Source organism: Pseudopodoces humilis, chromosome 3, assembly GCF_049639895.1.
Source record: "Pseudopodoces humilis isolate 2021_Gansu_Grassland_sample_001 chromosome 3, ASM4963989v1, whole genome shotgun sequence".
Taxonomy (NCBI): domain Eukaryota; kingdom Metazoa; phylum Chordata; class Aves; order Passeriformes; family Paridae; genus Pseudopodoces; species Pseudopodoces humilis.
The window spans coordinates 309377-324900 of record NC_142202.1 but is presented as its reverse complement, the minus strand read 5'-3'; the positions used below and the strand labels follow the sequence as shown (position 1 = coordinate 324900).

Here is a 15524-nt window from a genome sequence, read left to right as displayed (position 1 = left end):
ATCTTCAGCTCTGCCTCCTGTGCTCCATGTTTGCCTCACGCCTGCTCTGCCTCCCATGCTCCGCGTGTGCCTCGCGGCCCCCATACTCGGTGTGCAGCTCTGCCTCCGCTCTTCTGCCTCACACTCCTGCGCTCCTGCACATGTGCTTCTGCCTCTAGGGCACAGTTCTGCCTCCCACAAACACGGCACTAAAGGCTCCTGTGTGCACTAACACCTCCTGTGTGCAGTAACATCTGTGTGCAGTAACATCTCCTGTGTGCACTAACATCTCCTGTGTGCAGTAACATCTGTGTGCAGTAACATCTCCTGTGTGCACTAACATCTCCTGTGTGCAGTAACATCTGTGTGCAGTAACATCTCCTGTGTGCACTAACATCTCCTGTGTGCAGTAACATCTGTGTGCAGTAACATCTCCTGTGTGCACTAACATCTCCTGTGTGCAGTAACATCTCCTGTGTGCAGTAACATCTCCTGTGTGCACTAACATCTCCTGTGTGCACTAACATCTGTGTGCAGTAACATCTCCTGTGTGCAGTAACATCTCCTGTGTGCAGTAACATCTGTGTGCAGTAACACCTCCTGTGTGCACTAACATCTCCTGTGTGCAGTAACATCTGTGTGCAGTAACACCTCCTGTGTGCACTAACATCTCCTGTGTGCAGTAACATCTGTGTGCAGTAACACCTCCTGTGTGCACTAACATCTCCTGTGTGCAGTAACATCTGTGTGCACTAACATCTGTGTGCAGTAACACCTCCTGTGTGCAGTAACATCTGTGTGCAGTAACATCTGTGTGCAGTAACACCTCCTGTGTGCACTAACATCTCCTGTGTGCAGTAACATCTGTGTGCAGTAACATCTCCTGTGTGCACTAACATCTCCTGTGTGCAGTAACATCTGTGTGCAGTAACATCTCCTGTGTGCACTAACATCTCCTGTGTGCAGTAACATCTGTGTGCAGTAACATCTCCTGTGTGCACTAACATCTCCTGTGTGCAGTAACATCTGTGTGCAGTAACATCTCCTGTGTGCAGTAACATCTGTGTGCAGTAACATCTCCTGTGTGCAGTAACATCTGTGTGCAGTAACACCTCCTGTGTGCACTAACATCTCCTGTGTGCAGTAACATCTGTGTGCACTAACATCTGTGTGCAGTAACATCTGTGTGCAGTAACACCTCCTGTGTGCACTAACATCTCCTGTGTGCAGTAACATCTGTGTGCAGTAACATCTCCTGTGTGCACTAACATCTCCTGTGTGCAGTAACATCTGTGTGCACTAACATCTGTGTGCAGTAACACCTCCTGTGTGCACTAACATCTCCTGTGTGCAGTAACATCTGTGTGCACTAACATCTGTGTGCAGTAACACCTCCTGTGTGCACTAACATCTCCTGTGTGCAGTAACATCTCCTGTGTGCAGTAACATCTGTGTGCAGTAACATCTCCTATGTGCAGTAAAACATCTCCTGTGTGCAGTAACATCTGTGTGCAGTAACATCTGTGTGCAGTAACACCTCCTGTGTGCAGTAAAACATCTCCTGTGTGCACTAACACCTCCTGTGTGCACTAACATCTGTGTGCAGTAACACCTCCTGTGTGCACTAACATCTCCTGTGTGCACTAACATCTGTGTGCAGTAACATCTCCTGTGTGCACTAACATCTGTGTGCAGTAACACCTCCTGTGTGCAGTAACATCTGTGTGCAGTAACATCTCCTGTGTGCAGTAACGTCTCCTGCGAGCCACGTGGGCTAATGCCCTGTGGCCATGGCACAGAGTCCCGTGATGTGTGTACACTAATGACCCCAGACATGGCAATGGTTTCCATGATCCACATAAAACAATGCCTCTCACGTGTGCCTGGCAACGATTCCCGCGATCCGCGCGCGGTAACAGAGTCCTGTGGTCCGTGTGCGGTAACGTTTTCCCGTGACCCGCACACGGTAACGTTTTCCTGTGACCCGCACACGGTAACGTTTTCCCGCGACCCGCACACGGTAACGTTTTCCCGTGACCCGCACACGGTAACGTTTTCCCACGATTCCCGCACGGTGACCGATTCCCGCGCGGTGACGGATTCCCGCGCGGTGACCGATTCCCGCGCGGTGACCGATTCCTGCGCAGTGACCAATTCTGGCACGGTGACCGATTCTGGCACGGTGACCGATTCTGGCACGGTGACCGATTCCCGCGCGGTGACCGATTCCCGCGCGGTGACCCATTCCCGCGACCCGCGCGTGGTAAACGATCCCCACAATCCACATCCTTTTTGGGGGTTTTTTTTGTTTTTTTTTTTAAAAATTTTATTTCTTTATTTTCTTTTTCCCCTCTCTCTCTAAGTTGCCTCAGCTTGTCCGTTTGGAGAAACCTGCATTATTTTTACCATCTGCCATTCTGCCTCACTGCAGGCGTGCCAAGCACAACACCTCCCTCACAGCCCTTCCCTCCCCCGTGCCTTTCAACGCAGTTAATAGCACTACAGGTTTTGTTTTAATCCAAAATTGACAGTTCTGCATTTTTCACAGAAAATGCCTTTACAGGCTAAGTCACACTTTCCACCTTTTCAAAATGTGCAATTTCCCCTCATCAGTTTTCTCAAAGGCCCAATCTGGTCAGGGCTGTGGCTGGGATGCAAACGCACGGCTGCAGCAGGCTGGGGGGGTTCACACTCGGGGCTGCTCTGCTGCTGTTCTGCTCCTGCTTTCAGTCACTCAGACACTCAGAGCTGCTCAAGCAGAAGCACAGGTTACACCTCACCTTGGAAGTGCAGTCCAGAGCCAGGGTGGGTCTTTGTCCTCAGACAGCAGCTGAGGGCTCATCCTGCTGCCACACTGACCCAAGGCCATGTCTCCACCCGGCCTGCAAGGACAGTCCCCTGCTCACCTGTGCCTCAAGGGACAGCTCAGCCATGGGCAGCTTCAGCCAAGGCCCTGGCCGCCCACTGGGGCATTGTGCACACATTTGAGATTTACCTGGGCTGGGAAGGTGAAGGGAGGATTGAAGAGCTGTGGCCTGGCCAGGCACAGCTAGGAATGGAGTCAGTTGTTGCACTGGAAGTAGGTCTTCCTACTACACAACCATCCCTCAGGAGGTTCAGAGCAGGTGCCACTGGTGTGCCAGTCTTCTGAGAGGGTTCAGAACTTGCTCTCCCTGCCTGGCTGTGAGGCTGTTCCTCCCTCCCACCTGTAATAAAAACTTGTGTTTACACTCGAGGAGAGAATTGCAACACAGTTTAAAAATACTGTTTCCTGTGGGAGCTGATGAAACACTGTTCCCCTGGGAAATGCTTTGGGAGGAGCAGGGAGGGCGAGTCCCTCACAGCAGCTGCACCTGGTTTTGGTCATTAGTGTCTCATTTAATGACCATGTGCTCACCTGTTCCCCCTCAGCCAGCCTGGGCAGACCTGGCCTCTGGGGAATGACCAACAGGTGACTCCACTCAACAACAAAGAGTAACCCCCCTTACCCACAGCCCCCCAAGACCCTTCCCCAGTGGTGACAACAGTAACAAGGGTACCTGTAATATAGTGTAAGAAATCATGATTCCTTAGGATTCTTCCAGAGGTTAAGGCACCTTCCAGGGAGAGTTCTGTGCCAGCCCTCACACTGGGGGTGCTCATTTCCAGCTCTCTGTAACAGGCCAAATATGCAAGAGCAGTTTAATGGCACACAGCAAAAACCAGTTTTGTGTCACCCACACAGAACTATTTTATGTTGGAGCTTCAAGTGAGCACGATGGGAGCTTCCTGCCTCCCTCCCATGGGACTGTTGGGGCCCTGAGAGCCATTGGGAGCTGCAAGAGCTGTGCAGACCAAGAGGGGGTGATGTCAGTGCTCACCTGGACACTGACAGCCTCGCTGCTCCTCACTTCTGGGAGCTGGCTAAGGAGAAATCCCTGATTTCTCTGGGAAGCACAGTATGGCAGTTCTTCAGCAGCCTGGAGCAAACTCCTCCTCTGGTGGTCGAGTTCACCCGAGTGATGCCCAGGAGAGGCTGGGAAGAGGCAAAGAGGAGGGGCTGCGCTGTGCCACGTGGTTATTCTGAGGACACAGGCTGTTTTGTGCTGACTTGGGTTTTCCCTGCCCACTCTGTCTTCCAGGCTGCCTCACCACAAGTGCAAGCACTGACCTCACTGACACCACTGGAATCCAGCTGGCAGAGCCGCCCTTGCCCCCACTCCGCGTGCCTCCAGGAGCAGGGTCTCTGGGAAGCTCCACCAGCGCCCTCAGCAAGGCGTCCACCTGAGGCCCTGGAGCTCAGAGCTGTGGCCGGGGCAGCCCACGGCACCTGAGCACAGATCAGAACAGGCAGGTCTGGGTGAACACGTCTTGAAGAGCCTGGGTGAGGAGTTTGCTCTGTGAAATGGCCTTTCTCCAGTCTGGACAGACATAGCTGGGGACTGGATGTCACCTGTGTCACCGTCACCACCGCACTGGCACTACGTGAGCCAAGCCCCTGGGCGCAGGTGCCGCAGCCAGAGGTCACGAACCAGCACTGAGACCAGTTATTTAATGTACCCTTAGAGCACTGCTTTAGTCATTCCAGGCAGCACTTACCTGTGCATTAGGGAATTTCTGCTAAAGAGAGGTTTTCCCGTGACTAGCCCGCTAGCAAACGTTCCCTGCTGGAGCACAGGTGGATGAGGGATGTCCCACTGCGGGAATACCGTGGCTTTTCTGCGGTGTGTGTGATGGCTGCGCACTAGAACTGCTCCCTAGAGAAACAAAGATAAGCAAATCACTTTTAGAAGAGCAAATGCCACACTCCTGCCATGACCCCTTCCCGGCACAGTGTGAAGAACTGAGTAACCCCCTCACCTTGTCCCAGCAGGGACCTGTCTCTAGCCAGAGGACAACACAACTAAAGGTTTCTGAGGACTTGGGGTCCCCCTGGCACCTGCTGTAGTGAGCAGAGCTCGTGTTGGCAGTAGCTGAGGTGTTTTGGTCTGCAGGTGTCATAGGTTGATGGGGTTAAGTATCCGGTATTTTAAAGCAACAGAAATCTGAGATCAGCAGCCCCAGAAGCCTGTCCTGCTGCTGCTTGGTTGCTCCTGGGCACACATCCGCACACCTCCCAACAGAATGGGAGTTGTTTTGAGCGAAGGGATTGCGTTTTTTGGGAAATGCCCCGTTGGGCCCCCGTGTCTGTTTCTGCACTTGCACTTGGTATTGCAGCTGTCTGTCCATCTGAGTGCCAGCACCTGGCCAGGGGCCACCCAGTGCCTGTGGGGCACATTCCAGCCGTGGCCAGTGATGCTGAGGTGGCCCTTGGGCTCTGCCTTGCGCTCTGTGCCTGAGGGGCAGCAGCTCAGCCTGGGTGCCCGGCAGGAACTCGCCTGGTGCAGCTGCAGGAAGGAACCTCTATCACTGAGAGCTTGGGCAAACCGGTTTGATTTTCTGCTTCACAGTTGTGTTTTGCTTTCTATTGCTTTCCTGTCAGTGAAGGAACCTGGAAAATAAAACATGTATTTTAATTTATTTTGCATTCAGGGCTGGACAGGCAAGGGTGTCTGGCACTTAGTTATCCAATAGCTGGTCTGAAAGAATTTCAAAGGCATCCTTCTGAGTAAGGAGCCTTTTCTCCTTAGAGCAATATGTACCTCTAATTCAGGGAAGAATTAAGACATCAATGAAAATCGTGTTTTCCTGATGTCAAAAAAACTATTAATTTGTATAAACTCCGCTGTGGTTTTGCACCCTGGATGACAAAGCCACTCTGTTACCCCTCACAAAATTAATAAATCTTTGCTCACAATAAAGTTTCTCCTCAGAGCAATAGAAGGTGGTACCTGTGTGGTGTGTGGCGGTGGGAGGGAGGTGCCGGGGCTGGAACTCCGATGCTGGTGCTGCTGGGCCCGGCTGCTGCGGGTGCCGTGGGTGTGCAGGGCTGGCTCCCAGGGGACAGGGACAGTCCCTGCTGGATGTGGCTTCAGTCCCTCTCGGCTGCGGAGCAGGCAGCGGCGTTCCCAGCCCGGAGAGCTCTCGAGGACTCCACACCGTGCCGTGACTGACACGGGGGCACCTTTGGTCACACACTGCAGCCCCACATGGCAGCAGTGCCCTTTGTCACCCTGCAGGGTGGCACCTCCTGCCAGCCCGGCCCTGCCCATGGCACCAAGCTCAGTGACAGACCTTTGGGGCCCCCAGAAACCACTGGGCAATTCCCTGCAATGCCTCGTGGTCCAAGCAGCAGTATTAAAAATAAGAGGTTTGTAATGGTGATTTTCTCCTCTACAGAGGAGCATTCCTAGAGCAAATGCAGGGGCTGCACTCAGCCATAATGACATCTGAAAAGACAAAGGAAATCTCCCTTCCTTTGCTGAAGAGCCACAGCAAAGTCCTCTCCTAAACTGCTTTCAGGTGCTCTAAACTAGAAATGGAGAGTTTATCCAGCTAGCTCCAGATAAGATACTTACTTGCAGAAGTGAATGTGCACACACTAAGGAGCTGTTTGGAACCTGGTTTCCACCTGCCTTTCCCCAGGAGGATCCCTGCCCCAGGCCCAGCACCCTGGAGCGGGTGGAGAGCAGGCTGGGCTCACGGCTCAGGGGCCGTGCTGGCAGCGCTCTGAGCCGGCGGTGCCCGCACCAGGGCTGGCACAGCTGCTGTCCCGCTGCCCTGGCAGCAGCAGGCGGGCGTGGGGCAGGCTCCAGACAGAGGGCACGCAGCTCCCACACAGCTGAGGGCCTGGCACCGGCACCACGGGACCGGGGGCACCCACGGGACCAGGGACACCACGGGACCGGGGGCACCCATAGGACCAGGGACACCATGGGACCAGGGACACCATGGGACCAGGGGCACCATGGGACCAGGGACATCCACAGGACCAGGGACACCATGGGACCAGGGGCACCACGGGACCAGGGGCACCCACAGGACCAGGGACACCCACGGGACCAGGGACACCACGGGACCAGGGACACCATGGGACCAGGGACACCAAGGGACCAGGGACACCACGGGACCGGGGGCACTCACTCACCCACAGGACCAGGGACACATGGGACCAGGGACACCATGGGACCAGGGACAGCACGGGACCAGGGACACCATGGGACCAGGGACACCACGGGACCAGGGACACCATGGGACCAGGGACACCATGGGACCAGGGACAGCACGGGGCCAGGGACACCATGGGACCAGGGACACCACGGGACCAGGGACACACGGGACCAGGGACAGCACGGGGCCAGGGACACCACGGGACCAGGGACACCCACAGGACCAGGGACACCCACAGGACCAGGGACACCATGGGACCAGGGACACCACGGGACCAGGGACACCCACAGGACCAGGGACACCCACAGGACCAGGGACACCATGGGACCAGGGACACCATGGGACCAGGGGCACCCACAGGACCAGGGACACATGGGACCAGGGACACATGGGACCAGGGACCCCACAGGACCAGGGACACATGGGACCAGGGACAGCACAGGGCCAGGGACACATGGCCCCACCAGGCAGGACACGGCCCCAGCCACGGGGCTGCAGCAGCACTGGCAGAGCCAGCCCAGCACGGGGCAGGAATGTGAGCCCAAGGCACCCCCAGCCCTGCACCTGCGGCTGCAGGCACGGAAATGGCATGAAAAATAATTTACTAAATTAAATAAAATATAGACTAGTTTATACTTACCATGGAGTGCCAGAATGGATTGTGTTGGAAAGGAACCTAAAGCTCATCTCATCCCACCACCTTTGCCATGGGCAGGGACACCTTCCACCATCCCAGGTTGCTCCAAACCCTGCCCAACATGCCTTGGAACACTTCCAGGACTGGGGCAGCCACAGCTTCTCTGGAAACCTGTGCCTTGCCACCCTCACAGCCAAGAATTTCCTCCAAATATCACCTCTAATTGTACCTTCATTCAGCTTTAAAAGGCTGCCTAACATTTTTTACAAACGTTTGTATAGGTATTAGCTTATTCCTATGCCTATTAATATGATCTCTTTAACTACAGAAAATACATTAGAGATTATATATATTATATATATAATATAATATATTATATCTTATGTTCTATATATTACATGCTACAGTATTTCAAATTGCATATCTAATATTTGATGTTATGCCTGTCTGTATGTTTCTATTAGCTACAGCATATGTTATAGGTATTAAATACAGATACAATGAGTATATATTATTACATTAAGGAAAATATATGCAATCTGTGATCTGTAATTTAGGTATAATACAAGGTATATAATGTGATATGCATTATATATTTTACTATGTATTATATAATATATGCACTATATATTTTATCTTATTAATACCTGGCTTTGAATATTAAATACTGACTATAAAGGTAATAATTCTATTCAAAAATTGGTTATAGGTTAATACAACCTTTATATTATACAGGTATATCTATATAAGCACATATCCTTGGTATATGTTCTAGCTATATGTACATATGACATAAACTATAACATTACTTTGCTAACTGTAATACTGTGTGCATATATGTGCAGTACACTTTTATTTAAAAATGTATATAAGAGAAGTATATAAATCATATCAGTGATGTATGAATTCCGTATAACATGATATAATGAACACGCAATATTTGGCACATTAATGATGTGCATCATGAAATATTCAGTGCAGTATATGGATACAAAAACTGTATTTCAGACTATGTATGTACAGTGGATATGCACACATATGAGCAGCTACACTGTCCTCCACAGCACACAAATCCTGGCTGCAGAGCTGGCAAAACCTCCTGTCAGACAAGAGTGTTTCATTACATCAACATTGGTGATGTATCAGTAATTATGTATAATGCATATATGATATTATGTGTTGTAGATAATATATTTAATATGCATTGTCTAAGTGGCAATACTTAACAGACATATATTAGTATCTATTGTATAATATAATATGCTTTGATATAATACACATAATATACATGATCTACATATTCTGAATTCTACTTATGTAGATCATCTATATAGAATATACTGCTGTAAAAGGAATATATTTTTAACATTTCTTTTATCACAGAATCCTAGAATAGTTTGGGTTAGAAGGGAGCAATAAAGTTCATCTCATTGCAGCCCCTTGCTGTGGGCACCTTCCACTATCCCAAGCTCTGAACCCCATCCGACCTGGCCTTGGACACTTCCAGGGACCCACGGGCAAATGCAAAATATAATTTATTGTATGTAATAAATTCTGATTTTCTTCTGTGTGTGTAACTAACCCAAAACCTCCCAGCTCAGATGCCCCCAGCTGTACATCATTTTCCTCACATTTGTCATTGAACTGGTATTGCACTACAGGCAATTTCCCTCTAAAACACTGTAAAATGAGCCAATAAACACACCACGGCCCCATACCCTGAGAAAGCAGAACTGTTTTAACCTGCAGCTGAGCCATGCTCCCTCTCTCCCCCAGCCCAGTGCCCACAGCAGCAGAGCCTCTGCTCTGGTTAAATCCTCCCCATCACTCCCCTTCCCCATTATTCCCCAAGGAAGGCTGAAAAGCCTCAGCAGAGCGGCACAGCACAGGAGCTGGGCTCTGCATGCCCTCGCCTCCAGAGCTGCCAGGGGACTTTATTAGACCTTTAGAAGAGCGGTTTATTTCTGAGAGGAACAGGTGGTTTAAGCAGGCCTGGCAAATCCCAATTACCGTGTCGGGAGGATGCGCTCCTGGGAGGGTCCCTGTGCCGCTGCGGGGCTCCCGCTGCTGCCGCCGTGCCCGGCTCTGCCCGGCTTCGGTCCCTGGCTGCCTGCTGAGGAGAAAACAGCACGGTCAGAGCAGCTCTGCGGGCAGCCCAGCACCTGCACCCAATGGCACAGCTAAGAACCGAGCCTGGTGGTGGTCTGGTGTGGAGCCGGTACCACAGGACAGCCCACGCTTGGCATGTCCCATCTCAATGATCGATGCATCAAATGTTGCCAGAGGCAGACCTTTGTTATGTGGACCGTAAATGACATTTTATTAAAACCATTTATAGCCCTAATGAGGCTTCTTCCCTGCATGGAAGGATCTGAGGTGTTTAATGCCACATGCAGGATGTACCTGCACACCTGGATCCTTCACCGAGGGGAGCTGCCCGGGTGCTTCAGGGAACTGCTGTCCCACCCAGCCCAAAACACACCGCAACCCAGCCCAAAACACACCGCAACCCAGCACTCCTGACCCGGGAGCGATGGGGGTGTGTTAGCAGCAGCAAACCACAGCGCCCTGTGGCACCCTGCAGGCACTGCACGCCCCAGAGAAACATCTGTGACTCCACGAGCCATTTCCCAGCTCATCAACAGCAATGCCGCTTTTTAAACAGGCTTGTGTTGTGTGAGGAAGAGTCTGAAATCCAAGGCAAAAGCCCATCTTTGTCCTGTTTCCAGGCTTGTCCCAATCCCATGGATACCTCCCAGCTGCCCACCCTAAAAACAGACGGGAGGTGCTGGGCAGGGCCCCCCAAAACCTTGAGCTGAGCGCAGCTGTGTTTCCCAGTGAGCCCATCCAGCGAGGCAGCTGACAAATGCCTTACTGCACTGATGGCTGCGAGGGACCGTGGTGTTGGTACCAGAACTTGTAAAAACCTCCCCCGAGAACAAGCAGCCTCCAGCCAGCCTTCCCCTGTGGACAGGAGCAGCTGGCCCCAGCTCCCCAGCAGCTCTGAGCTCTGGCGCAGGGATGGTGTCCGTGCTGCATTTCTCAGGAGCCGGCAGGTTCCTCTATCTCATCTCCCAGTTCCTTTCCCTGTGCTCACAACACTCGGTCCCAGACCACGCATTTGGCTCTCGGTGTGCTCAGAGAGGAGGAAGGCTCCGGCACAGCGGGCAAACCCCTCTGCCCGAACGCACAGAGCGTGAGCAGCCTCTGTGCCAGCTACCTCCACTGCATCACGCTCGGGGCAGGATCAGTGTTTTCCGTGGTGCCCAAACCTGTTCCTGCTGGATGCACCGAGAGCCATCAGCAATTGATTTGTTGGCTGACAGCAGGAGGCTTTGTTTGCGCAGCGCTGGCCGGCCGTGCTGCCAGGACCTGGCACCCACCAGGCAACACCTGCATTCCCAGGGGCTGCTACTGAGAGCACCCCGGCTTCAGCCGGACTGCTCGGCCCCCGGGACAGCCACCGAGCTACACCCGGGCTTGGGACTTCACCGACACAGAGCAGGAGACAGAGCCCAGCACAGGCCCGGTGCAGGGGGCACGGGGAGTGGGATGGTGCAAGGCAGGAACCGGTAAGCGGCAGGGACAGATCCACCCCGAAAATGCTGTCCAAAGGATGCTGGTGTGAGTGGGAGGCTTTGTGATCTGTCCCGGCATCTGCAATGCCCTTTACTGCCAGGTGGCAAGAGATGCAAAACACTGATGCTGATGGCTCCCTGCAGAACCCCTCGGGCAGTCTCACCCTCACAAGGAACCTCTCCAGAAACCCCTCGGGCAGTCAGGGCTCCCCCTCACAAGGACCCTGCGGTGCAGACGAGGGAGAAAGGCTGCAGACACAAAGGCACAGCAGCCCTGCCCAAGCTGCTGCAGCCCAGGGATGCCAAAAGCAAATTACGCCCCTTTTACAGGATGTTTGTGAACAGAGCCATTTCCAGTGTACGCCGCCCTTACTCCTCCCCAACACAGGAGTCTCCACTGATCACCCTTTCTGCTCAGCAGGAGATGCAATAGTCGGTGCCCGGTTACCAAGACAGTTCAAAAATCCTGGGGAATTCGGGCCCCCACAAATTCCAGCTGGTTCTTAGCAGGACAGACGTGGATTTATTTGATTGTTAGGAAATGGACAGCGGTATGAAGCTGTTATTTTGTGTCCTGTTGGCGCCACAGGCTTTGAGCACGGATTTCAGCAGGGACACTGCTGTGACAGTGGATGGAGCCATTAGGCTTCTCCAGAGGATGTGGCGGGCATAGTTCTGGAAATGGTGTCCAGTGGCCCCAGAGGACGGCCACATGAGCTGGCAAAGTCCCCTCAGGGAGTGGAAAGCCTGCTCCAAGGACAGCTGCGACACCGTCTGTGACAACCCAGGATCTGGGGCTTTCCAAGGCCAGGGAAGCCAGGAAAGGCAAAACTGAACCTCTTGCCAGGCAGGCTTTGCTGCCTGTGCCTCTCAGACTGTGCTCCTTTCCAGTATATCGATTTACAGCTACAACCACAGCTCTGCCTATGCCTGAAGTCAGCCCTGGCACTACCAGTTTTGTTTCTTAGAGTCAAGACACCAGGAGCATACCCAAACACTGGTACTGTTCATCCTGATGGAAGAAGAAAAAAAAACAAAGCTTTCTCTAGGAAGATGTTCTCTCTCTACAACCTTTGCTTTATCATAGAATACTCAGCCAGTTCCTGGGAAACTTTTCTCCAGGAAGCTCCACCACCTGCCCTTCCCACAGTGAATCACGGTTAGGAGCCTTTAGGTGAGAGGAAATGGCAGAAACAGGCTGGAAACCTCTTCCAGGGAGCCAAAGCCTCAAAGGCATTGCTACCCCAAGACAGAGCAGCCTCTATGCTCACACCAAGCCCTCAGAGCCCCCTGGCCCATCATACACCAGAGTTTGGGAGCAGGGATTTGCTCTTGGGACTGCCAAGCAGATTTGCATGCCATGAAGTTAGCTCCGTACCTGCTCCTGCTGGCAAAGGGGGAGGATTATACAGGTGCATACAAGACCTGTCTGTGAGAGGGGTTTCACAAACCCAGCACATACCATCCCCACTTACACAGATTTTACTACAAATCTGACCAAACCCATCAGATCCCCACATATAAACACGAGCCCTGGAGATGGATCTATCTGCACAGATACATACATATCTATATACAGTTACTGAAGGATGCTGCAGAAACCCCACTGCAGGGCACAAGGACCAGGCAGGAGCTGGCTCCAGCCCTACCAGGAAACAGAGAAATGCCTGCCCTTCCTTGCACCAGGCTCACAGCCGACAGCCAAAGCAGGATGCTGCTGCTCTGCTGAGCTCCACACCTCGGCGCCAAGCACACGCAGCAGCCACCCAGCAAACAGCACAGCCCTCCTAGGCAAGGATTTCTACCAGCTCTCTGCTTACAGGTGCTGCCTCTCCTCGAGCTTTCCCTGCAACACCTTCCAGGGAAGGTCCCTGGCAGCTCTCGCTGCGCCCGGTGCCGGGCTGGGGCTCCAGCCCACGGCCAGGGGACCCCTTTTTGCTCCGAGGGCAGCCTTCCCCCCGAGCAGCCACGCCGCACCCTGCTCTTCTCCTCCCTTTAATTCCTTTTTAATTAATCTTGTCAAGCGGCGCAGAGCAGGCTGGTGCCTACGGAGGCACCCTGCCAGCTGCAGTGCGGAGCCGGGTGCCAGCCCCCCCCGAGCCCCCAGGGCCAGCCCGGCAGGGAGAAGCAGAAGAGGTGGGGGCACGTTTGAATTTGAAAATATTTTATTTGAATAGTAAATAATTATACAGTTGAAACAGTTCTATCGAAGCACTCTATAAATAGCTAACAGTTAAGAAAATAATGTGTGTAGAAAAAGAGATTGCATCTAAAAGTAAGAGCTGTTGGTTGCACAGGATAAAATGGTTAAGATCATGTGTTATTCTAGGTATAAAAGTTAAAACCTTTTTAGCAGATCTCTTAAGAAAAAAAGATCTTCTAAAACGCACAGTGAAATGGCAGGTGGGGAGACAAAAAAAGCACTTTAGAATATCTGCAATCAAATAATATCAATCTTCATAATTAATATAAATAAATAACGAATAAATAACATAATTACTCAAACCAACATATACAGATAGACAACGCATGAGCTACCTTAGGGCAAAACGAACAGAAAGTTGGCATGTCACAGTTAAGGCAGTTTCTACAGCATTTTCTGGAGACCATCAACAGCAGAGTCAAGGCATTTGTGGCTACACTAAAGGAAACGCTCGTTTCTCTCGAGCAGTTTGATCTGTTCACATCGATAAAAACCAGAGCGAAGAAACAAAATTTAAAAAAAACAAAACAAAACAAAACAACAAAATAAAAAAAAGAAAAAAGAAAAAGAAGAGAGAGACCCCGGGAAGGTAAGTGTAAAGCCAGATTCCAGCAGGTCACAAGCCGTATTAAAGCTAATCGTGTGGCTGCCCCGGGGGAGCGGCGCGGGGCGGCGGGGAAGGCACGGGCGGCTCAGCAGGCGGGGCGCAGCGGCACCTGGAGCAGGATGACCTGCCGGTTCTCCGAGGGGTGGCACTTGTTGATGTGCCGGGTGAGGCCGGGAGAGCTGTAGAAGGTGGCCGGGCAGTACTTGCAGGGGAAGACCTGGGCGGCGTGCAGGAGGCGCAGGTGCCGCTCCTGGCTGCTCTTGCTGGGGAAGGTCTCCCCACAGACGGGGCAGAGGCGGCACTCGGAGGCAGGCAGCTCCTCGGCGCTGGGTTCCGGGGCCGGTGCGGGTGCCGGGGCCGGTGCGGGTGCCGGTGCGGCGTGCCCCAGCAGGTGCTTGCGCAGGTAGGCTTGCCGGCGGAACCGCTTGGCGCAGCGGGGACACTCGAAGAGCCCCTCCTCGGAGCCGGCCTCCGAGGCTCCGCCAGGGCTCGGTGTGTCCCGCTCGCTGCCGCTGCCGCCGCTCGCCTCCTTCGGCGTCTCCTCCGCCGGGGCCGAGCCCGGGCCCGCGGCCGGTGCCCGGCCCGCCTCGGGGCCGCTCTTGGTAGCGGGTGGACGCGGTTTGTGCCAGCGCCGGTGGGAGGCGAGGTTGGCGGGGCAGGAGAAGACCTTGTCGCACTCGGGGCAGCGGTACTCCACCCGGACGATACGGGAGCAGCGATGCTGCGCCAGCGCGAAGGGGTCCCCGTACTCCTCCTTGCAGAGCTGGCAGATGAACTCGCCCAGCGGACGGGCGCAGCCGCCCCGTGCCTTGGCCGGCGCCTCCACCGGACCCTCCTTGATGCGCAGCCCCAGCACGGGAGAGGTGGTCACTTCGTCCTCGAAGGTCAGCTTGCGGATCGCCTTCGTCTTCTTGCTCGACGGAGCCTTCTGCCGCCCGGCTTCGGACGCGCCCGGCGGGCGCTTGGCGGGCAGCGGGCGGCCCGAGGCTGGCGGCGCGGCCGGGGCGGGCGGCGCGGGGGCTCCACCGGGGCCGGGGTGGGCGGCGGGCGGCTCGGCGTGGCCAGCAGCGGCCCAGAGCTTGAGGTCAGCCGGGGCGAAGAGGATCGGGTCCATGGTGCCGGGCACGGCCGGCGCGGGGAAGGACTCGGCCGAGACGGGCGAGCCCAGGCTGAAGCCGCGCTCCAGGTACTTGTCCCTGCTAACGGGCCGCGTGGGGCTGTACAGCGCCTGCACGGCGGCATCGGGCGTCCCGAACGGCACCGGCGGCGGCGAGTCCCGCGGCGGGGGCGGCGGCGCGGCGGGGCAGGCGGGCGGCGGGGCGGCGCCGGCTGGGAGCGGCGGGCCGGCGGCGGCCTCGCGGCAGCAGCGCGCCCGGTAGGACACGGGGGTGGGCCGCCGGCTGCGCTTCACCAGGAAGCCCCGGGGCATCTTCGCGCCGGCTCCGGGCCGGCGGCGGCCGCGACGGGGGGCGCCCCCCTCTGCCCCCGGCG

The 15524-nt window shown here is 54.3% G+C and overlaps 3 protein-coding genes and 1 long non-coding RNA gene across 11 annotated transcripts in view; 1 reads left to right on the top strand and 3 right to left on the bottom strand.

The window, feature by feature from the left end:
- The window catches only part of RALGAPA2 (Ral GTPase activating protein catalytic subunit alpha 2), a 99474-nt gene extending 93693 nt beyond the window's left edge, over positions 1-5781 (top strand). For both annotated transcript variants that reach the window (XM_088052515.1, XM_088052512.1), the window contains one exon: positions 4101-5781. The gene's annotated coding sequence lies outside the window, so the exon portion shown is untranslated. The remainder of the gene's footprint in view (positions 1-4100) is intronic.
- Positions 1327-4677, bottom strand: LOC148184542 (uncharacterized). 2 transcript variants are annotated; one of them, XR_015772126.1, is made up of 5 exons: positions 4558-4677; positions 3840-3994; positions 3519-3631; positions 2975-3185; positions 1327-2861 (listed from the first exon to the last, which is right to left on the bottom strand). It is a non-coding gene; the product is annotated as an uncharacterized LOC148184542 (long non-coding RNA). The 2 variants fall into 2 exon arrangements; XR_015772125.1 differs by having other exon boundaries at positions 1327-3185.
- Positions 5782-9563: 3782 nt separating the features above from the next.
- CFAP61 (cilia and flagella associated protein 61) overlaps positions 9564-15524 on the bottom strand; it is a 92497-nt gene continuing 86536 nt past the window's right edge. For all 6 annotated transcript variants that reach the window (XM_088052518.1, XM_088052517.1, XM_088052516.1 and 3 more), the window contains one exon: positions 9564-9758. In XM_088052518.1, coding sequence (XP_087908644.1) covers positions 9652-9758 — 107 coding nt within the window. In that variant the 3' untranslated portion in view covers positions 9564-9651. The remainder of the gene's footprint in view (positions 9759-15524) is intronic.
- Positions 14119-15462, bottom strand: INSM1 (INSM transcriptional repressor 1). Its single transcript, XM_088053485.1, has one exon. It carries the CDS (start codon positions 15460-15462, stop codon positions 14119-14121), a length of 1344 nt encoding a protein of 447 aa, XP_087909611.1.

Excerpts from the sequence above, each read along its gene's own strand:
- INSM1 (XM_088053485.1), bottom strand. The coding sequence starts at position 15,462 with ATGCCCCGGGGCTTCCTGGTGAAGCGCAGCCGGCGGCCCACCCCCGTG.